General features: G+C 38.6%; 1 protein-coding gene across 1 annotated transcript in view; it reads right to left on the minus strand.

Moving 5' to 3' along the window:
* Window positions 1–24,234, minus strand: part of eys (eyes shut homolog) — a 163,820-nt gene that overhangs the window by 5,070 nt on the left and 134,516 nt on the right. Inside the window, exons 43-46 of the mRNA XM_030747697.1 lie at window positions 12,882–13,054; window positions 4,344–4,526; window positions 1,975–2,141; window positions 899–1,043 (exon numbers count right to left, since the gene is read on the minus strand). Of these exons, the coding sequence (XP_030603557.1) occupies window positions 899–1,043; window positions 1,975–2,141; window positions 4,344–4,526; window positions 12,882–13,054 (668 nt within the window). The remainder of the gene's footprint in view (window positions 1–898; window positions 1,044–1,974; window positions 2,142–4,343; window positions 4,527–12,881; window positions 13,055–24,234) is intronic.

Below are 24,234 nucleotides of genomic sequence, written 5' to 3' on the forward strand. Positions count from 1 at the left end.
CTCCAGCACCCACACAGCCTCATCTTCCTCCTTTCCACAGGGGAGTGTGGATCTGTTGATAACTGGGAGTGAAGTGCATTATCAGTGTGTTCACTGCCAGCCATCATGATTAGGGCTCAATGAAGGTCACACAGATCTGATTAGGCTCTCATGAGTTCTCATTACATCCTGAGTAGAAAGGTTATGGTTCCACCAGTGTTGCCTGTCTCAGGTAGTGCTTACCATTACAGGGCACTGTGCTAGTCTAATACAGCATGGGCAAACTAATGCTTTATCACAGCTGATTTGATTTTTGAAGGCTTATTTGGTGAGCAGAAAAATGAATCAGATGATGATGAATAGGCAAACACACAAAATCGCTCAAGTCCTTAAAAATAAAAAGCTTTTGTTCACCCCAAATGGATTTGCCATGACATTTTATAATAACAAGGTTCACTGCTGTAGTGCAGAGACTGCTGAATATGGTTATGATGATATTCATAGCTGTTGTCATCATTACGGTTATGGCAATTTTGCGTCACAGCTCTGCACATTAGCAGGCAATATGAATGCTCTCCAAAAAGCATTCCTACATGAGGTCACCTGAGAGAAAACATAAATGATGTTGATGATGACAAAGATTATTTGCATAGCACTGTTGTTCAAGTGACTTATCAGCAGACGAATGGATTCACACACAACACACTGTATTGGGTGCAAAGCAATTACAGGGTGCAGATACAATCAACCTCAAAGCTTTGTTCTGACCTCATACACAGTCTGAGCCTGTAACTCCCTTTTCATTACACACCTTCCCCTCTGCTTACAAAAAGACAGAGATCCTCGGAGAAACTGTGAGCCCCAGTGCTCTTATTCCAGATAGCAACGCTGGGTTGTAATAAAGCTGTAGCAGTCTTACCCTGAAAGCCATGACGGAACCTGGAGCCAAGTGGCAGTAGTTCAGGGGTGTACTCATTATATCCACCTACAAAGAGCTGGTTGAAAACACTGAGGCCCACCAGAGGTCCTGGAGACAGTCCTGTCCTGTTACGCTGCCCATCAACCTGAGTGAGACGCAGTACAAAATGTCAATATTCAAGATGGATCATTGTCAGTGAGGGAGCACACTTTCTTTCATAATCTGCCAACTCTGGAATAAAATTTATGACCTCGTATTCATAACTGACTTATTCAGCGTGTGTCTACTTATTAGGCACAGTAGGTACTATACTCCCTGAAACCACCTCCTCTGAGGCAGCAAGTCACCAGAGATCTTAGCCCTCGCTGTCTTGATAGCATCTTACAGCCACATTCAGATAGGTGCAAAAATCCTGCTCTCCCTGATCACTGGACCGAAATTATACGCTAGCACAAAAACCAAGAAAACATTCACCTCCCTGTAACATATATCAGCCCTCACCACAAACACCAGGCAAAATAAAACTTGTTTTTAAGCGTATATGTGCACAGTAAAAATAATACAATTACTGTAAATTCCTCCTTTCAGTAAGTTTCCATTAGTCTTATTCATTCAATCCCTCAGTTAGTATCCACTTTTACTGCCTTTTACATTATCTATTCAGATGTTACAGCAACTTAATGTGTACAAACATTAAAGAAAAATCTGACCTAAAATATTTTTTAAATTTATTGAAATGGAGCTGACTTGAGCTTTAGCAAAGTCAAGTTTATGTCTCTAATTGCTTGACGGGACAAAAAACTGTGCAACAATGCATATAGGCTTTTAATGTGAAGGATTTTTAGAGGCGTAAAGACCTAAATAATCAATCAGTATTTCAAAAGAAAAATAATTATGTCACGCATAACATCGTGTATCCTGGTGGTTTTCTTTTTAACTCTTGAAATATCTGATGACCCCCTCAAACTTACCTTGGGACTTCTCCTAAATGATCATGTACCCCTAGGCTGGGAAGCACTGTTTTAGTAAACGGTTATTATGTGATTTAATTTTAAACACACACACACAAAAATCACCTTCAGCCATCCCATTTTCTTCCACCTTCCAAACGTGACAGTGTGGATGCTGAGCTGATGGTTGAGTCGATCACTAACTATGGTTGCTATCCCTGATCCAAGGTTGAATCTGTGTACAACTCTTCCACTTTTTAATCCCAAAACAAGGAAGTCATCCCCGTCATTGCCTACAAAATATGAAGAAAGTTAACCACCATCACAGACAAAAATGTGTTCCACTTAATACATTTACATACTTTGAATAAATACAAGTTTTCCTAAATAGAAATTTTGATTTTAATATGAGGGAGCATTCAAGAACAGCTTTTCCGTGGCCTCCAAACAAAAGAGTCCAGATGCTGTGCAGTCAGACGGTAGTTGTCTATTGACGTGGGACAATGCAAACAGGCTTTGTTGTCTGTGAAGCCCTTGCAGTACAATTTGTGAGTGATGATGTGTAATCTGTGTAAGATTATAATAATGGATTAGCTGAATGTTTGAGTTGTATGACAAGGAGACTGTTGCACAGAGTTAGCCAATGAGACTCTGACTGATCTATACTCAAGTCTGACGTCTACTTGGAAAGTCATTTTTGGAGTCAAAACAAATGTAGTTTTAGTGAACATGGGTGAAGGAAGTCATGGATATTGTTATTTTATGGTCTCATTCAACTGTATGTCCTGGTGATTAAGTTGTGGGTTAAGTTAAACGTTTGCCTAAGAAGGTCTCAGTTCACGAGAGAGCTGCAAATAAAAAGGTGCCTCAGGCTTTTTAGGTCTCTCAGTGGAGGGAAGTTCCTCACTGATTTTAAACATAGGCTTATGCCAGATAGTTGTACGAGTAGAAAGAGATACTTTGAGGTCAAGTATGTCATTTGCTTTCCACCAGGCAGTGAGGATGATATTTATAGTGAGAAATTTAAAGTAGCTGTGGGTCTTAACTGATTTATCTACGAATCCAATATGCTGAGTGGAGAGATTCTGTTCAATATGAAGCCAGGCAGAACTGGAGTAGTTTCTCCAATGTTGACTATAATGAAACTGGTAGAGCAGGCCCAGGAGTGGAATAATAGGAATCGTTGTAAACTGTTTATTTTCAGGAGAATTTTAATTATGATGGTGGAAATGATATGAAGGACAGTGCAAGTTTAATCAATCTAACCAGATCTTGTTTAATGATATTTAGTAGTGAATTTGAAAATCTAAATTTTGTTTGTTGAAACATGGACTCTGAGATTTTTAATGGACTGAGTTGTATGGAAGAAATGATGCCAAAGCTGTTAATCAGATAATGGACAGACAGGCAGAGGATGAGGAATCTGTTATATCCAATAATCATTTCATTCTGTCTAATGGCAGAGCCCACTGGGCCCAGTGGGTCTATAGAGAGAGCAAGACAAAACTGAATAAATAAAAAAAAATTAAATAAATACTAGTATACAAAAAATGCATTTTTGCTTATTGCAGCACCCCCTATTGTTCAGTGCTGCAGTTTCTATTCTTCCTCAAAATGGTGCTAAATTGGAGATATATTTGAAGAGGTATTTGTGTAAATTCACTTCTGAATGCCTGGAGACAAACAAAGTGCTCAAGCTGCAGACATGAAACCAGCTGCACGAGGTTCTAGGGGCTGCCATAGACTCCAGTGGCAGAAGAAGAGCAGAAGATGATGATGATGGTCTTGGCTGTCTACACATTTTTACCACTTGGCCACCCAAATATATTGCACCTTTGAATTTGCACATTCAGGAGTGCTCTTCAATTTGCTGAGTCTTTCATCATTCATACTGCTCTTATTTTTTGTGCCTCCTTGATGATTCTTAAAAGAAACAAGTGCACGAGTTCCTTGATCCTGTTTCTATTTCATTATTTTAATGAAATATCCTGACAACAATGGCACAGCAAATATCTACTTCCAAATCTGACCCCCCCCCACAGAAAGGCAACAGTGCTGACCCCAACACAGTGCACATTTACACCTAAAAGTCCATTTATTGCACTTTAATTGTTTTAAGCTATTTGGTTCACGTGTTAATTTTATCCGAGGAACGCTCACACGCTTCCTTTGAAACTCAAAAACAATAATTGTTTAGCTGGAAATCAACAAAGTGGCGAACTCATTAATGTCTCAAAATCTCATAAGAAAGAAAGTCCTCAGGGAATTCTGTTGAATAGAGGATCTGACAGAAGAGCGGAAATCCATTAGACAGCACATTATCATACACAGCAGGTGAAACTAAATTGCACTAGTATTTCTTTTAAAATCCTCAAAGAAGTTTGAAAACTAAAACCAACAAAGGAAACTTCTCAAACTAGCTTTTTTCCCCCCACATTTCCACTGGAGCTTATAAATAATATAAATTGCTATGCAAGTCTCAGGATTGGGCTCACCTTGTCCTTTATGTCCAGCAAATAGCATGAGGTTGTCTTTGACAGCAGAGGAAGTGTTTGCAAGTGTAAACTTCAACTTGAATTCATAGAAGAAAGTGAGGCTCGGGATGGAGGAGTAAGCCACAAAGGAGGTGTAACCAAACTCATCGCTTCCACTGAACCTGGGACGAGTGATATTGACAGCTGCAAAGCAAACACAATTGGAACACATGTGAAGGCTCAAATTTATACTGTATATACTTATGAATTATCTGCTGCAGGCTCTGCGGTGCATGTGTGTTCATTTTGTTCAAAGTAAGAGGTCTGATTCATCAGTTGCCTCAGAGCTTACCAAAAGATGGCACTATTGCCACATAATACAAAGCAGGGCCTGGTGAAATATTTCCTCGTCTGATGCTCTTACATGATGACCTGTTTTCAAATACTACCACCTTTTCTCATCCTGTGCTGTTTTCATTAGTAGCTGTTTAGGAAGGATTCCGGTGAGCAAGCTCAGCTTCACACTCTTTGTTCGAAAGGGTGCCACAAGAACGCCAACGATATTCAATTACAACCTCAAGTTTACTTATTCAGAACGCATGGTTGATTCAATAATGATCTCGCTTGTACTCCGTTTCAGCATACCCATATACTTGATTTTTACAAGGGGGGCTCGATGTGTATTTGCCCATGCTCACTGAAAACTACATGCAGCTATGTTGTAGGGTTTTTTTTTTTCTTCCACAGCAGTGTGGCTTCAAACACAGAACTGCTCTTCTTCACTCAGACACCTTGCATATTCTTCTTCAGCCCCAGGCGATGGCTTACAGGGCTTCAGAGCACCCCTCTGCGACTGCCCTCAGCTCTGTTTGGCTGCTAAATTATTAATAAATCCGCAAATGCTTCTGTTATCATCTCCAGTCTGCTAGAGCTGGTTGTGTTTGTGTATTGCTTCATGTAGTGGCCACCATGTTATAGAGCTAACACTTATTTTTAAACTGCACTGTGTCTGATTTGATAATATACATGATGATCTTTTAGCTCTGTAATAACTGAGCTCTCTCTTTCTCTTTCCACATCAACACCCTTGAGATTGCTGTACAAACTAACAAATTATCATATATTTTCTTAAACAAAATGCTGTGTTTCTATACTGAATAGTATATAATTTGATCAAAATTTCTTTCTGAATTTATTTGTGAACTGAGTGACAACATTTGTGTCATTGCGTTTGAAAATTGTTTTTCTATGCAAGAGTGATGGATGTATCATGCTGTTGTGTATCTCTAATTAAACAGCTCCACTTTAATTACTGAGCATCTTATCTTTTGAGACTAAAAGTTTGTTGTTATAAAGATCTAATGCTCCAAAATTGCATTTTTCTTTCATTTTGCACGTTGCTGATTTTGTGTCACCGAGTAATTTATGACATAAAATGAATCATAAGGGGTTAATTTAAAGAACATCAAAAATTTTTTTTGCTCCATATTTCTTAGAGATGATAGAACAATCATCCACCTCTTTGTTATCTTTGGTTGCACTAAAAAGACTTGACTTTTAAAATCACAAAAACATAAAATGATTCCTGAGTTTTAAGAGTTTACTGGATTATAGCAGTCAGTCATAGTAAATAGTACAGTACATTTCTTTATACTTTGCTTCCAAGGAGCCAGACTTTCTTTTAAATTTTGAAAGTGGTCTTGGGCAACAGTTCTCCAGGTTTCCTGAAAGTCATTCAAAGTTTTTTATTTGGTCATTGGCTGCTTTTTCACTAATTTTTCATCCAGTCCTTGTACCTGACCATTTTCACAGGAATTTTCTTTTTTTTTTGTTTAGTAAGCTGCTCAACACTGAATCATTCAAGGATAAAAAAAGGCAGCAAACCCAAGGGGGTGAACCACTGTTGTGTCTAAACATAACAGACAGCGTAGCAGAGAACAAATTTTAAATTGTATCTTTAAGGACTTTGTTACTAGCAGCCTGTTGCAAAAACACACTTGTCAGGTATAAAATAGTATTTTTGCACCAAGAAGGTGATTCCCAAAGAGCTATTAGGTGGAAATTTGGCATAACTCAGCATGGTGTGCAGTGTGTCCTTAAAAAAAATTGAGGAAGGCCTAAAAAAAAAAAAAATATCTGCAGCAGATGAGCAGTGCATCAAAGTCGTGTCCTAACAAAAAAAATCCAACAAAGACCTGACACAGGACATAAGATATTGATGTTCTTAAACCTCATCAAAAATCATCTCAGTGGAAGGGTGGCTGTCAAGAAGCCATTCTTAAGGAAGGGAACCAGAGAGAAAAAGCTGAGGTATGCCAGATTACAAAAGATCTGGACTGAAAATAAGTGGCAACAGGTATGGCGTGATTAATCCAATTTTTGGTTGAAATCATGGCCATTGTGTACAATGGAGGTCAGGAGAGAGGTACAATAGTGAGTGTCTACAGCCATGGGGATGCATCTCAGCCAGGGGTGCTGAGGATCTTGTCAAACTGAATGCAGAGTACTGTGAGATTTTGAACCACCATGAAATACAATCTGGAAAGCATCTGATTGGCAACAGCTACATTTTTCAGCATGACAATGATCCCAAACACACTGCCAATGCAGTCAAAGCATTCCTGGATAGAAAAGCCCACAATGGAACATCGGTCATGGATTGGCCTCCTGAGAGCCCAGACCTCAATGTTATTGAAGAAGTGTGGGATCATTTTAAATGAGGTGGAACAAAAGGCAGACAACATCCAAAAAAGATCTTTGAATGTCCTTTAACAAGCCTGGAGAACTATTCTTAAAGAAGTGACAAGAAGGCTGCCTAAGAGAGTTCAGCTTGTGTTGAAAAATAATGGTGGTCATATTAAATACTGGAATTCAAGCTCATTTGAGCTTGAACTGTACAAACTGTTTTTGACTTCTCATTTTCCTAGCAAAGTATAAAGAAATCAGGGGTGGCTTAAGACTTTTGAACGGTACTGTAAATCTATTTCAATAATAGTTCTCATAGTATATCTCATAATTTCTTTTAGCCAACTCTTGTAAATACTGTTGAGTGGAACTAGCGGTTATGGAACATATTATTAACAAAGAAGCTTATGGAGTGCCTCCATGAAATCCATCACTCTGTGGATTATAACACCACACTCTGTCAAATAATATTACATAGCACTTCAACTTTGCTGTGTGTTTGTGAAAAACCGTGCACAGGAGCTGCAGAAGAAAAAAACAGAGTGACGTGCAGCTCTGGATTGGGAAATGAATTCTGGCGTAAAACTGCATGTATACAGTATGCAGCTTAGCTGACAAACAATAAATAAATAAATGCTGGGCAAACAACACTTTCTCCCCTTTTTTTCTCCTCAATTTCTGGACAATGAAAGGTTAACAAAAAACAGTCCTAAACTACAGTGCTGATGCAGAATAATTGAACAATGTTCAAAGAGACAGACAGTGAAGCTGTTTAGCTGATGGTACATATCTCAGCCTGCTCCCTAGTCCATCTACAGGGGCAGGATGCCTGGATGCCAGGACCTCCCCTACTCTTGAATGCTAAATAAAATTGGGGAGCTCTTCTACTTTTAAAGTCTCAGAACGTCTCGAATTTGTTTGGCCTTATTTGACTCATTAAGACTCGCATGGCAGATGAAGAATTCATAATTGTCAGCTGATGACTTCTAGAGCTGATAAATTCTGACTCCTCAAACCTTGTGGTAACACTCAACAACCACGAGCTCCTCTAAGCAAGTACTGAGATCTGAAAATGAAACTAATTGATGCCTACAAAGCAGGGGAAGGCTATAAAAAGATATCACAGCGCTTCAAGCTTGCAATTTCCACTGTATGAAATGTCATTAAGAAATGGCAGAGGAGGGAAGATGAAGTCAAGACAAGACCTGGAAGAGTAAGAAAACTTTCTGATAATGCTGTGCAATTTGACATGCTGAAAGACAAAGCAAATCCACAGGAAGGTTTAGCTGATGGCGTGCAGCGTGTTGGTGCATAAATATCATGGAAACAAAGAGTTGATGTACATGGAACAACCATACCTATGACACCATCACAAAAAATATTCAGGTAAAGTATGCAAAGTGTCATCTGGAACTTGTCGAAAGATAAAGTTCAAATTTAGCTCTTTGATTGTATGTTTGAAGAAAACGAGGCCCAATTTTGATAAGAAGAACACTTAAGAACTACTTTAGCATGATGGTGGAAATACAATGCTTTGAGGTTGTGTGGCAGCCACTCTTTGCAAGGACACAGAAAAGAATGGATCTCAAGTATCATCTGATTCAGAGAATAGTAAAATGCAAAAGACAGTTAACAACAGGATGATTATCCCCCCCAAAAGCCTCAATGTCCAACCTGAAATAATTTAAGAAACACAGACTAAATCTTTTTGAATGGTCCATGACCTGCACATGCCCTCAACATCTGTGGTCAGAGCTGTGTGTGCAAGAAAATCAGAAGGTATCCCTGAACTAGAAGTGAACTTCCAGAAAGAGTTGAGAAGAGAGAGACTTTCAGCAAAAGTAACATTAACATTTCATGAAATGCTTTTTTTTCCTTTTTTTTTTTCTTTTTTTAACATTTCTGTTTGTGGCAAACTTCAAATATCAACAAAATATGTCATTTCATCACTTTGACACATCCTTTGACTGGAAACACTAAAAAAATTAAACTGATCTAATAGGAATTCGTTTTATAATGCCCAGACAAGAACAATAATATCGCAAACACACACTATGACTTAGTGTGGGAAAAAAAATATGTATAAGAAATTGTACTGTACTGACAGTACCATATACTGAAAATGTGGTACATTGTTTTTCATGCTTTTTTTCTCTATCTAAACATGAATCTTTGACAAGAGGTATGCCAACTTGTGTACAAAGGTAGATCATTAATATTTCTGAGTGAAGGCATCTTCAATATGCATTAATGTTTCATGAACTTGATTCTGAAGGCATTCCAGCTTCACTTCCTAGTCTTGCCTTTCCTCCATTTCCTGGTTGTTCAGACCGCCTGATGGGAACTGAACCAAAGAACTGAAAATATTACATTAAGAAAAAAAAACATTGATGTTTCATGTGTCCTGGTTGACACAATAGAGAAATAAATAAGTAAAAGACAGTCCTGCTGTCACGCTATCACAGTTGGTATTTTGCTAAGGGCACCCACATAAGGAAACAAGCTCCAAAGTAGCAAGTACAAAAAAAGCCCTGCAAGGCAGGAGACCTTAGGAGTGATCAGTTTGTCTCTGATCTTGTCTGATGTTATCAGGATTAAAATTCAAATGTCAGCCATACACTTAGTGTGAAACTGGAAGGTTAGATTTCTGTGTTTGGCATGTGGGTGCTGAGATTCTGACAGGGGCTGTGGCATGGCTGAGCAACTTATATGCCAAGCACCCTGCTGCTACCACAGCCAGTTTAGTCAAGCAAAACCTTTGTTTCTGAGAGCCATGACCTGTGAAGCCCCCTTCTTTATGGCATCACTTTTTGGAAAACAAGCACATAAAATAATACAGAAAGCATTACAGAACAGGAAGATAATTCTATAATATGCAAAAATATATTTAATAATTTCTAGGTGTCTCTTTTTTAAAGAAAACAAAACCATTTTAAAACCATGTTAGTAGTCATGGATGTACTTTCTGAGTTGGAAAAATGAAGCCATTGCAGATGTCGATAGCTACGGTTGTAAAAATACTTTCAGTCCTATAGAAGTCTATGGGAAAACTTCTTTGTGTCTTGACTTTCCTGCTGAGTTTATAGGTTCAGTCACTCATTTTGGGACATATTAAAAAACTAAGTCTATTTTGTAAATCATACCATGTCTCAACGTGAAGAATTATCTGTGGTATGAAAAGCTCATTGGGTGACAACTCCTCAAGCACAATTCGTTATTCCCTGCCACATTCATTTTTTGTAACCAACATGGCAACTGTAAAAAGCTCATCTGAAGACTTCAGAATTGTACTTCGGAAACCGATGGGTGACGTGCTGCTAACTACAGCCGTCTTTTATACTGTCTATGTTAGGAACTCTGTAATGCTGTACTTTCTCAGTGCTTAGACATCCTGAAATGCCCACTGTTGAAAAAATGCTAACACTGCAATATTTAGCTGGCGCTGTAATGTTTCGCCAGCATTGTAGTGCTAACTAATGCACCGTATTCACTGAGCACATGTTTCCGATTGCTCTAAATACTCAATTTAAAATACAGGAAAATTTTTTTAAAAAGGGCAAAGGTAGAAGACTCTGCATGCAACTTTTAATGGTGAAGGAACTACTTATCCCATAATGCACTACAAATTCAAGAGTTTTTTTTAGTTTGTGTTGCATGTGTGTAGTAAAGTATAGCTTAATTATTGATATGGTGCTAAGTGACCTTACACTATGTAACCTGATATTTCTGGATTTAAACCTCTTCATGGTAACAGCAACCAGCCACCAATCAGAGACACCGCTGTTTCAGTTTAGGATTATGGGTAGAGTATTTATTTTCCACGACATCACAGATCAAACATGTTTAACACACGTTGTAAAACACATGAACCTCACTTTTGTGCTCTATATGGTCATACCAGGCATACAGCAGTGAGAACAGAAGCCCCACCCATCTGCTGTTCAAACTGTCTGCTTATAAAGGGCAGCCAATCGGAAGGGAGAGGAGCTAAACTAGACAGAGAATTGAAGATAGAGAATCGAAGGGCTGTGCAAAGGCCAACTATAAGATATACAGTTGTGGTCAGAAGTTTACATATATTCCTTATGGGCATGCATGTCGTGGTATTTGGTGCTATCAGTGATTTCTATGGACTGTTCTTTTCAAAGTTTGGGAGGGCGGTGTACAACAGACATCTTTAATGACTTTAAAAAAACTGGGTGCACAAGTTTGAATTATGTGAGTTATTTTGGATTTTCTCTAATCCACTCAGGATCAAAGTTTTACATACAGGCTCAAACATATATTCTGTTAAATGTAACTTAGCGAGTTGTACCTTGCCTGGGTGTTTTTGGTTGCCATCAACAAGCTTCTGGCATAATTCTGGCTGGATATCTGTCCACTCTTCTTGGGAGAATTGGTTGGCATTTAAATTGGCTGGTTTCTTGGCACAGACCCGGCTGGGTTTTGGGAAGGCAATTCCAGAAGCTTAATTTTAACCTGCTTCATCCATTCCAAAACCAGTTTTGATGTGTGTTTGGGATCACTGTCCTGTTGGAACTGTCAAAATTTCAACTAAATGCAGTGAAGTTGAAGAATATGGAGGTAGTCCTCCTTCTTCATGATTCCATCCACTTTGTACAATATACCAGTAACACTGGCAGTAAAACAGCCCCAGAGCATGAAGCTACCACCACCATGCTTGACAGTTGGTACAGTATTCTTACGTCTGAAAGCCTCACCTTAGCTCCTCCAAAATACCTCTTGTCATTGTGGCCAATCTTTGTCTCATCTGACCATAGGACCTTTCTCCAGTAGTCATTTAGCTATTTGATTTTGGAGCAGGGGCTTCTTTCTTGGTTGGCACCCTCTAAGTAAAACTGTGGACAGTGACACTGGTGTTTCAGCAGTTTTCAGATCAAACAGCTTGAGCCTTGGTGATTCCTGGGTAGTTTCTAAACATCCTAAGCAATTTCTTCACATCCTAAGGTGTCAGCTTGGATCTTCTTACTTGGCAAAGTGGTGACACATCTGAATAACTTATACTTAACTCCAGTTGTTTAGAATTGGCTCCAAGAGGCCTTCAAAACTTGTGTAAATCTACTGTGGTTCTCATTTTAGATCTTCACTGGGTTTCTTGGTCTTTCCCATTGTTTTGAGTATTGGTCAATCCAGTGAGTGCTGTCAAACAAATCTTTTTATGTTGGCAAAGAGAAACTACCAGTTGTAGTCAATCATGATTACTAATGAGATGTTAATAGGCCTTTGCATTGTCAAAATAAAAAACAGTTTAGAACCTTCAGCACCACTGATTAAAAGATTTAAGTGACTATATGTATATATTTGACCCTGTATAAGGATTATTTTGAACTGTGAATCATGCAAAGCTAATCTAGCAAAGTCCAAGAATAAAAATATGGTGCTAGAAATTTGCATAATAGTTCTTTAAATGTCAGCAACATTTGCAAAATAGTACCAAACACAAAATATGATAAATGTTCCCAAATGTATGTAGAAAATAGCTTATTACCATTACTTCTAAAACCTTGCTAAGGCACAGCAGATGCCCGACATAAGAAAAAAAATATTTGAGACACAGCGCTGAAATTATAGCTGTTGGGAAATAAGATCTTACAAATTTAAAATAGTCTTTCAAAAATATTCAGACAAGTAGCCACAATTTTTGTCTTGATTATCTGACTCCATTGCTAGAGGAATACATTTTGCTTTTTCATCAGAATTTAATTTCATTAATCCTTTTATTTAACAGCAGACCATGATTCTACCAACTGCTCAAGGCCCTAATTCACCAGCTGTCTGCAGATCACTCTCTTAATGAAGCTGCTACATCTGCACTGCATTGTTCCATGTGGAGCTGCTCTGTGAAACACTTACTTTGGTCACACAGCAGACCCTGCCTTCCATAGGGACACAGACAAACGGCCTCTAATGGCGACTTCGGGATGCATGTGGCTCCGTGACTGCAGGGGTTGCGCTCACATGAGGCGAGCTGGCACAGCCGGCCGGTGTATAATGGGGGGCACTCGCAGAACCAGTCCTCAGCGTCACTAAATGTATAGACATGACACAGAACATATAGGAAGGGGAGTGAAGATAAAACTACCTGCACTGAAATGCATGGCTTCAAAAGGTCTTGCAATAAATGAGATGTGCTGAGCCACAATTTAGATGACAGTATAGATAGTCGTGGAGAAAAATCTAAATCCTGCTTTGGGTGCCTGCATCATAGAAGCAGCTTCAGCAGAAACCAGAATTACATCAAATTTGATCAAACTAAACATATGTACCCTAACAAACAAAAGAAAACAAAACAAAAAACCCAGATAATTAGTGGTATGTCAAAGGATTTTCTGTCTTATTCCACGATTCTTTTGTGCACTTCCTTTCATGCCAAGAAGCAGAGGGTGTCCTAGCATGCAAAGTGATATCCAGACAGGGACTTTACAGAATGCTCTAAGATGTGCACAACTCTGAAAGGTATAAAATCAGACAGAAGAAGCATTGGTGGGGTTTCAAATCTATAAATTAATAATGTGTTTTGAGCACTGCTGCAGAATATATTTTGCTCCTTGAGAAAATGGCTTCTAGAAATGAAATATTTACATTCTGTCATCAAAGTTGAGAACTGTTTGATATGACTATATGGAAACACAAAGGGATAATGCTTCAATTGACGGTTATTAACAGGCTGCTGGATATTTCGAGATATTTCAAGGCACAGTGATATACAGCTGCCCAATGTCACTGACAACCGTGAACAATATTTTTAAAGTGATACTCAAAGATGGAAAAATGTCATGTAGCAGAACAGGTGCTGTTATTTTTTATAGGCTTTGACAACCTGCAAGAGGAAGAATGAAATATTAAATGGCATTGCACCTCCTGCTACAGCTGTTTTGATTCAATGCTTTGAATCCAGCTAATTTGTCCCTTGCATTGTCACTTAGTGTTGGTGTTTAAATGTTGCTGGCAGACACCTTGTGTGAGTTTTCCTCCAGACGTGCAAGTTTCCTCCCACAGTCTAAAAACAAAAAGTTTAGACACTAAATTACACATAAGTGAGATGACATGTGTGGATGTTTGTCGTGATGTTTTTGCTGGGAAAGACCCAGACTCAAAAATGGATGATTGGACAGTTGCACAACAAGGGCGGAGCCAGAGGCCGCTCCACAGGAGGCTACACATATAATTATCTTCTGCTTTGAGCTTCACCAACAATCAAACACAAACACCTTTAGCAGCCATTATTCGTTATTAAATGAGTCCTCATGGCGTAACTCTGCATGCCAGTCATGTCCACATGAGCAAATGAAAAAAAAAAACTTTCTCAGTAATGGCAGTACATATTTGCTGTAAGTGCTTGCTTTATTCATAGCTGTATCATGCTTACAGTGGTTTTCTCTTTGGGCTTAAGTCTACAAACTCTGAGCGACCAAAAATCCTGGCTATTTGATGATTGATTGATTTATTAAGTTCCAATCTGTAAATATGTATGTAGATGACTTTACACATTGGGTAGCATACACTAAATAATGTTTGCAAGTGCTTAATTCATTGTCAAGATACATTTGACAATGAGTGATTTTTTTATGCTTTTTGAAAAAAAACATAAAGCACCGACCACAAAACAATTCACCTCCTTCTTTGGGTAAACACCAATCTTCTATCACCAAAAGTAGCTTACAATTAACAGAAGGATCAGTTTTGTGTGACCCAGGTTTGCCTTCATTATCGATCAGTTTTGACCTTCAAAAGCAATGAAGTAAAAGACTTGACCTGTCGAACCACATGTAAAACAATCATTAAATTGCAATTGTTTAATGACTTGTGCAGAAGCAGGCTGCAGATATTTCTGTCTCCAAAAAGGTAAAGTGTAGAGCAGCGATACTTGAGTTTTAATTGGCCTAATCAAAAACTTGATGTGTGGGGTGACAAAAGGTTATTCTAATTTGCCGGAGGCAATCACCCTGATTACTAAAATGTAGTAATGTTTGTAGATAAATTTGAATATGTTAATCATAAATGCATAACGCTATATCTCAAGCCGTTCAAAACCTTACAGCTGCACCACACACTCTGGATAAATAATTAAAGAAGACATACATTTTTAATCTAATAAGTACCAGATAAAATGATGAATAATTGACTGGTTAGCTTATGATATTCCTGTCAGCTCGAACAATAAGCTGTGCAGCCACATGTACTGCTCAGATTTCAGTAAGTTATTTACAGAGACCTTGTTTTTAAGTGCTTGTTTCTATGCAAATACAGTAAGGCTGGAGTCTTCGGCTCTCTTGATGAGAGCATTTAGCCCACTTCATCCTTTGTTAAGATAAAAAGGACCACTGGGTTTAGCAGATATTATTTATAGAGAGCTGATTTGGTACTGAAAGACCATTTGCTTTCCAGCACTGTAACGAGCCATTTGGAAAGAGTTATACAGTACACATGCTCTGTTTGTTGGTGGGTGGGAAAATCATTTGAAAGCGACTATCCCCTCACTCAATTATTTTGTAACATGAATTTTATTATACACAAAGTGATGAAGTGGAATTTACACACGGCTTTCACCTGACATGCTCAGACTTCCGAGTGAGCAGGAGGCTGCTTGATATTTTTCTGACCTCTTCCAGGCAACCTTGCAAACTTTTCCTTGGCGGTGGAGAAGGGTGATGTTTGTTAAGTCTCCATCACAGAGTCTTTTGAAACATACTGCCACAGAAATGCATACAAAGACGAGACTTGAAATAAATCCATATAGAAAGGTGGTATAAAGCATGAAGGAACTTTTCTCAAGGGATCAGACAATATTTGTATGGTCCAACCTAGAATACACTGCACTCTGCAGCAAGCTGTGCTTTTCAGTAATGCTTTGGGAAGTGTATTCACATCTTTAAACTGCAGACTTTTGAAATATGGCAGTGCATCCATTCAATTTTTATTTTATATTTCTAAACTTATTGTGCTCTCTCTTAAAATGAAAAAAACAAAAACAAAAAACAAAAAAACCTTAGAATTCTTCTGGAGCATTGTCCTTTAATAAAACTGAATGCACTGCCTTGATGTCTCATGAATTAACTATTCTTGACATCTCTGAATTTTCATAAAACCACCAACTCTTTAACCAACAAGAGCTGTTCAGTGTATATTAAAACACAGAAGAAGAGTTTCAAGAGTGCACCACAGACGAGAGGAGCTGCACCGCACTAAGACTGTGTTTGCATTTAGACCCACACTTCACTGATAAACTGGGCGGCCCAGAATGGCACGGTTTATGGACAAATCGAAAGCGAACCCATATTTCAAATGATAAGTGACTGAGTAAAAGTCGCATCAACCTCCAGCCCGTTACAATGACAAACAGCCAATCAGATAAGCAGTAACATTGGGGTTTATATTTAACATTCGTGTCAGAGATGCTGCGATTTTAACAAACTGTGTATAGTAAGACCTGACAGTGATAAAGTTGTGTATTATATTTTATCCAGGGCACACAGTGGACAGATAATGGACAAAAACTTGAGTGGTTTTTGCTGCTCTGTGACACAACAATGAGAAACAGGAATTCAGTGAATATCCAGTGTTTACAAAGTTCTGTTTTGGCGAATGCTAAAGGTAAAAAGGGGGGAAAATTCACTCAAACTATTACTGACATAACAGTATAGTAAGAGACACAAAAATATCTCAAAGAAAAAAAAAGACCATTAATTAAAATCTGGTGAGCACACAGAAAGGCTTGTCCTGGATGAATAAAATAACTGAAAAAAGAAATCTAGGCTGGTGTACAGAACAGATTTCAGTGTTTGCTGTAAAAGTCAGTTGTAGAATATCTTAATACCAAACAGACAACAAAGGCATTTAAGTTTCGCAAGTCTTTGATGGTAGAGTAACTGTATGCAGTGCAAAATTTCACACAATTGCTGAAACTCTAATTTTGTGCCTCATGTCTGATATGGATGTTTACTAAAAAGACGTTTGTGTAAAGAACTGCATGGTTAATTCCCAAAGTAAAGTGTTAGTAAAACTGCAAACACAGCAGCCTTCAGTACAGTACCCCTGAGATTCTTCATGACATACGTAGATTCAAGAAGGTGCTGGAAACATTCCTCAGAGATTTTGGTCCATAATGACATGATAGCATCACACAGTTGCTGCAGATTTGTTGGCTGCACATCCCAGTCTCCGGTTCTAGTACACCCGAAAGGTGGTCTACTGGATTGAGATCTGGTGACTGTGGAGGTGTTTCGAGTACACTGAACTTATTGTCATGTTCAAGAACCGAGTTTGAGATGATCTGAGCTAGCATTCAGCGATGCGCATACCTTGGTTGTAACAGGGGGTTATGTGAGTGACAGTCTGACCTCTGGCAACAACAAGGCATTTTCACCCAGGGAACTCCCTCTCACTGGATATTTTCTCTTTTGGGGACCAGTCTCTGTGGGCAAATACCTGTAAGTCAGCAGTTTCCAAAACACTCAGACGAGCGCATCTGGCACCAACACATCACTTAAATCACCTGTTTTCCTCCCATTCTGATGCTCGTTTTGAACTTCAGGAGCTTGTCTTGACCATGTCTACATACTAAAATTCATCAAGTTGCTGTCACATAATTGTCTACTTAGATATTTGTGTTGTTAGGTATACCAGTTGAGCAGGTATACATAACAAAGTGACTGGTGAGTGTACTGATCAAGAGCACTGGCCTTTTGGACATTTACACTGCAAAACAGCCAGTCCTAACTTTGTTTAATCTTGCACAGGTTTTGTCCAAACAACAGAAAAAATAGGCCTATCCATAGTCCATTCATATAATAACTAAATCTCTAGCCTATAAATCCAAAAAGTAATAAACAATTTTTTATTATTATTATTTAACAAGGAGATGAGTATAATGGTGAAGCTACCACCTTTCTAAGAGAGTTTGAGGACAATATTTTTTAGGACATGAAACACTTCACACTTATCCTGTTGAGATGTTGGAAAGTTTCCCTGAGGTAATATTAACCCAAAGTGAAAGGAGTCCTCATCACTGAATATGTAAAACTCACATTTGTGAATCTTGCGCCTATCAGTCACACACTCACACTGTCAGGCTCTTAAAGCGATACAATCATTTTCTCTGACAGCATTTTCCCACTGTCTTTTTGAGCTCATCATCCATGACAGCTGTAATTCTTGGCTGTTCTCCTCACTAAATTTCTACAGCAGAGATGTTATTTTCTCCATGGCGGCAACACGAAGAAGAAGACTTCAGAAAGTCCTGTAAGCCAGTCCGGGGCTAAGAAATAACTGCTGAGAGATTCGTTATAAACAAACTTCAAAACATTACAATCTTGAAGTCTGGCTAACCAGAATTATGGCTAATGCTGTGCGTAGGAGGTCACTAGACTGGTAGTCTCTCTCTTCAGAAACAGCACTTCATGTTAAGAATATTTAATTGTTTAGTCATTAAACATATAACAACTCCCAATCCTAATTTCCAGAAAAAAAATACTGTCTTTTCTTTTATTTCTTCCAACAAATGCCATTGAAATACCATGTTCAAACTGATCAAGTACCAAAAGTCTTACTGTGCCACCGAGCTGTAATCTTTCGTCAAAACGCATATCAAAGACCAACATCACTGCACCGGGTGTTGTTATCCTTAATTGCAACAAACATGACTGCTGCAGATTATTTTAAGCCAATGGTGAGTCAATATTTTAATCAATATTTACGCCGGTGGGAGCATCAAATCTGTCCACAGCTGAGGTTAGTGCTCAGCAAATGCAAGATTTATTCCTGCTTGAGTGACAGCACACAGCTGTTTTAGGAAATCTGTTAGCCTTTAAGAAAAATTAACCTACATTTAAAATGTGGCTCCTTTTAAAAGATTTACATCTTCAGTGGGATGCAATGGGTTTGATGGGACCGTTGAGAGGTACTGAGAGACTGATTAACAAATTACTACTTTTAGTCTTAATTAATGAATTCAGTAAGACTGATACAGAATGACAGCAGCCTGGTCCTTTAAAATGACCCTCACGAATACAGACTTCATGCTAAAATCTCTATTTCTCACAGGAAATTTAAATGCTGTATTCCATTTTCCTTTCATATTGAGTTATTATTATTTGTTTCTTCTAAATATGTCAAGGTTATACAGGAACTTATTTAAAACATGTTTACATGTGCAAAAAAAAATAATATAAAAACTATATTTGACAATAAAGATCTTCACAGAGATGTTCTGAACGCGCTCGTCCTCCAAAATTCAAAGACACCAAATGGAATAAACTCTGTAATGAGCGAGTTTTATTTGGAAATATCCTTCTGAGACCACAATTGTGCCCAGAATGGTAGCTGTGTTCATTTTTCAAGTTGTAAAGTAAAATAATTGTTTCTTGGACCTTGAGTTGTTTTATAGGTACTTTGAAACAAGCATAGCTGTAGTTCTGATTAAGATAAAATTAGTTTGACTTTCTCTGTGAAGTTGCAGGCAGTGAAATTGAGCATTGGGAGGATTTACTGTTAAGTAGAGGACTGGACTGTGCTGCCGAAGCACGACCATCACAGAATGAGCAAAGCTTCATCTCTACTTCAACCAATTAGTAAAAATTCTGCTCTGAGTGTGAAAATAATGTGTGTCTGTCCCCTACTCAGTAAAAAAAAAAAAGGTGGCTCTATCCTTGTAGCCTATCAGCCTGTTTTCTCTTGAATGAGAGGATCACACAATCTCAATACACTAAAGCAGCTGCGATCAATAAGTTTCCATTAACAATATATCAGAAGTACTTTTACGAGAAATGTGTCCCTCAAAGTTACGGGCTCACAGATAATCATTATCTAACTTGGCAGTTACCTTCAGTGTTTCAGTATCTTTCAGCTCATTCAGCTTTGGTAGCAAGAACTACAATTTGTGATAACTGGCTATCAGTCTTTCAAATCACTGTGGAGGAATTTTGGCCCACTCTTCTTTGCAGAATTGTTTGAATTCAACCACACTGGAGGGGTCTCAAACATTAACAGCCTGTTTAAGGTCATGCCAACCTATCTCAGTTGGATTTCAGTGTGCTTGAGCTTCAGGGCACAAACTCATGGCCGGACATTCTCCTTCAGGATTTTCTGGTAGAGAGCAGAATTCATGGTTCCAACAATTACTGCAAGTAGTCCAGATCCTGAAGCAGCAAAGCAGCCCCAGACCATCACACTACCACCACCATGTTTGCCTGTTGGTGTGATGTTTGTTTTATGAAATGCTGTGTTAGTTTTGCAACAGATGTAACGGGACACAAACCTTACAAAAAAATTCAGCTTTTGTCTCATCAGTCCACAGAATATTTTCCTAAAAGTCTCAGGGATCATCAAGATGTTTATTGGCAAAAGGGAGACGAGCCTTTGTGTTCTTTTTGGTCAGCAGTGGTTTTCTCCTTGGAACTCTTCCATGGACGCCATTTTTGTCCAGTCTCTTTCTTATTGATGAATCATGAACTCTGACCTTAACTGAGGCAAATGAGGCCTGCAGTTATTTAGATGCTGTTCTGGGTTCTTTTGTGACCTCCTGGATGAGTCATCAGTGCGCTCTTATAGTAATTTTGGTAGAATGGCCATTCCTGGGAAGGTTCACACTGTTCCAAGTTTTCTCCAGTTGTGGATAATGGTTCTCCCGGTGGCTTTGTAACTGTTTCCAGACTGATAAATATCAGTAACTTTGTTTCTCAGCTGTTGTTGAGTTTCTATAGATTGTGGCTTTAGATTGCTTTTTGAGATCTTTTAGCCTACTTCATTTAAGGGATTTCCTGATTCATCAGGTCTGGCTGTAATCAGGCAAAATTGCATTTTGTATTTACTCTCATTATCTTTGTTCATTATTAAAATTTGCTTGATGATCTGACAAATATAAAAGAAAAACAGGAAGAGGGCAGCACAATATATCATTATGCTAGATGAGAGGACTGACACACTCGTGTTTGTACAGCAGATATGAAACTATTGTCAGAAGCCAGTAAACTTAGTTTAGCAGTACTACTGGTAGCAGCTAATTAATGTGCATATCCTGCCTTATCTTTACAAAAACAGTGTAAAAATAACAAGTTGGGATTTTATGAAGAAAATTATGCATGTTGTATTACTTCCTATAGTCCTTGAAATCAAATTTTGTTCATGTGACAAACAAGGCCTTAAAAATATAAGTATTATGCAAAAAAACCCCAAAATTGGACCTCACTGGATAAAGTAAACACTGGTTCTTAGTGCTCATGGCCTAACAACAGACACCCTCAGGTGCTGCCAACTGCTCCCTCAAAAGCTTCAGTGCACGCACAGAGAGAGGCATACTGGGATGCCATCAGCATCAGCACCCCAGCAGGACATTCACGGTCGGGGAGAAGGGTATCCAGGGGCAAGATGCTTTTTTTTTTTTTTAAACCATCTAATCATCATCATGATGCATGATTTCTGACCTACCATCTAACTGTGAAATCAAGTCTGCACATTTTCCTCTAATTAAACACTGAATGGGTATAAAAACAGCATCCCAGAGAGGCTTTCAGAAGTAAATATGGGGATGAGTTCAGCACCCTGTAAAAGACTGTGTGGGTGAATAGTTCAACAGTTTTAATTTTAATTTTGGCCATTTCATTGTGCATGGTGAATAATATCAATAAATGATACACAGAATCTAAAGAAATCTCTGTATTCAAGGCAGGAAGCCAATGATTTTCAAGCCCTCGGGCAGCACTGAATTAAAGAGTGACACAACTGCATGGTGGAAATCTCTGTACAGGCTGAAATACAATATCAGTAAACACAGTTTGCTGCTGCAGCCATAAATGCAAGTAAAAATGGTGCCATTCCAAGAAAAGAACAAATGTAAACAAAATATGTTTTTCTTATACTGTTATCAAAGTAAAGTACTGAAATGATTTGCAAATCATTGCAACCTGTTTATAGTTACACTTTACACCGTGTTCTAACCTTTTTGGAAATGGGGTTATATGAGCGTATATGTCTTGAAAATAAACTGCATTGACACTCAGTCTAATAATATCTGTCTATGCGGCCTGCAGCTGAGATTTATAAATGACACAGGTATCAAGCATCATGGAGCTGGCACTGAAGATAAAAAGGCCACAGTTTTCAGGTGCTGATTGCCTGGCTTGTTAATGTGTATGTATCACACAGAAGCCACAAGCTATTATGCTCTTGGGATTTAATATTGATATTTCTACTTGCCTAAATGAACAGAGAGCCACATTAAAAGCAGGCAGTGGTAAAAATCACCCCAACTGAACTTCTGATAAAAGTCCTTATTCATCTTATTATGTTGTGGTAGTGCAATTCAGGGCAGCTAACAAAAAGAGCAGAGCTCTGTGAACTCCTGATGACCTTTGCATGCTGTGTGGTTCAAGAGGATACTGCAATAACGCATATTCATCACACAGATAATTGCAAGGCCCAGTCTCTCACACATGACAAGCCAATACCACTAGCTCTTAATTGGTATTCTTGGAGCTATTCATATTCCAATATTCATGGTGCCCTTTTTCATTTCCTGTTTAATAAATGCATCTGTTAATTGATAGTGTCATAACACAATGAAGAAGGCATTTAGAGCAGCTATTTTCTAGATTACCTAAGGTGAAAGAGCATCATGTGTAGTTAATGCATATTTAAAAAGACAGGCAAAATGGCTGGTAAGTGGGGTCTGATGGCAGTCTGATGAGCTGCATTAGATAAAGATAAAGGAAGAACAGATTTTCACATATTTGGCCCAGCATGCAGAACTAACTTTAGCCTGGGAATCGCCTTAACTGGACAAGAAAATACTTTAAAATTTTACATAAAAAGTGAAAATTAACTGGACATGACTGCCTTACTCTTTTATGGAGATTTTAATTTCAAGCTGCAAACAACACCCATGCCCATGTATCATCTTTCCAGCCACCTTTCCAGATGATCCTGAGATCACACATCCAGCAGATGTTGAGCAGTATTTCATTTGCGACACATTTTGATAACCTGATAAATGAAAATCCAATATTCGCTTTTCTTTTCTCTCTTATTTGTCTTCATCATCTCCCAGAGGAAATAGCTCTCTTTATCCAATAAATATATGTTTACCTGCCAGCTGATACTTTCTGTTGTAGTGTTTGACAGATAATGAACAATAAGATTTTAGAGCTTTTTTAGCTGAGAACAGCTGACTGCACTGATGACACTGACGAGGTGAGATCTAGAGCTGTGGGTCGTAAAGCCCAAAACAATAAGCTTGGGGAAGATAAACTACTCAGTACACCTGAGGGGAATGACAAAGTGGTCACTATAACGGACCCTTTCCGCTTACAAGAAGTCACAGGAGTACATGATTAATGTTAAAAAAATAAATGGCTCTAACTCAAAAGGTCATGGGCCATCCACTAATTGGAAAGTTAATGCTGCAGTTCCCATGTCCAAGTTTCATCGGGCAATATACAGTCATTGGCCACTTTGTTAGATACACTTGTTCAACTGCTCATTAATGCAAATATCTAATCAGCCAATCACATGGCACCGACACAATGCACTTAGGTATGTAGACATGGTCAAAACGAGCTGCTGAAGTTCAAACTGAGCATCACAATGGGGAAGAAAGGTGATTTAAGTAACTCTGAACCCAGAGTTTTTGTTGGTGCCAGTTAGGCTGGTCTGAGTATTTCAGAAACTGCTGATCTACTGGGATATTCCCAAACAACCATCTCTAGAGTTTACAGAGAATGAATGATGAGAAAAAGAGAAAACATTCAGTGAGCGGCAGTTCTCAGGGGAAAATGCCTTGTTGGTGCCAGAGGTCAGAGAAGATGGCCAGATTGCTAAAAGCCGACAGGAAAGCAATAGTAACTCAAATGATTACTCATCTCTGAATGCACAATATGTCGAACCTTGAAACAGCTGGGCTACAGCAGCAGAAGACCACACCGGGTGCCACTCCTCTCAGCTAAGAATAGGAAAGTGAGGCTACAATTCAGACTGGCTCACCAAAAATGGACAATAGAAGATTGCAAAAATGTTGCCTAATCAGATGAGTCTCAATTTCTGCTGTGACATTTGGACATTGGGGTCAGAATTTGGCATAAATATCATGAAAGCATGGCTCCATCCTGCCTTGTATCAATGGTTCAGGCTGCTGGTGGCAGTGTAATGGTGTGGGGATTATTTTCTTGGCACACTTTGGCCCCCAACAAATGAGGTAACAAATGAGCATCGTTTA

Source organism: Archocentrus centrarchus, chromosome 15 (genome assembly GCF_007364275.1).
Source record: "Archocentrus centrarchus isolate MPI-CPG fArcCen1 chromosome 15, fArcCen1, whole genome shotgun sequence".
NCBI classification, from domain to species: domain Eukaryota; kingdom Metazoa; phylum Chordata; class Actinopteri; order Cichliformes; family Cichlidae; genus Archocentrus; species Archocentrus centrarchus.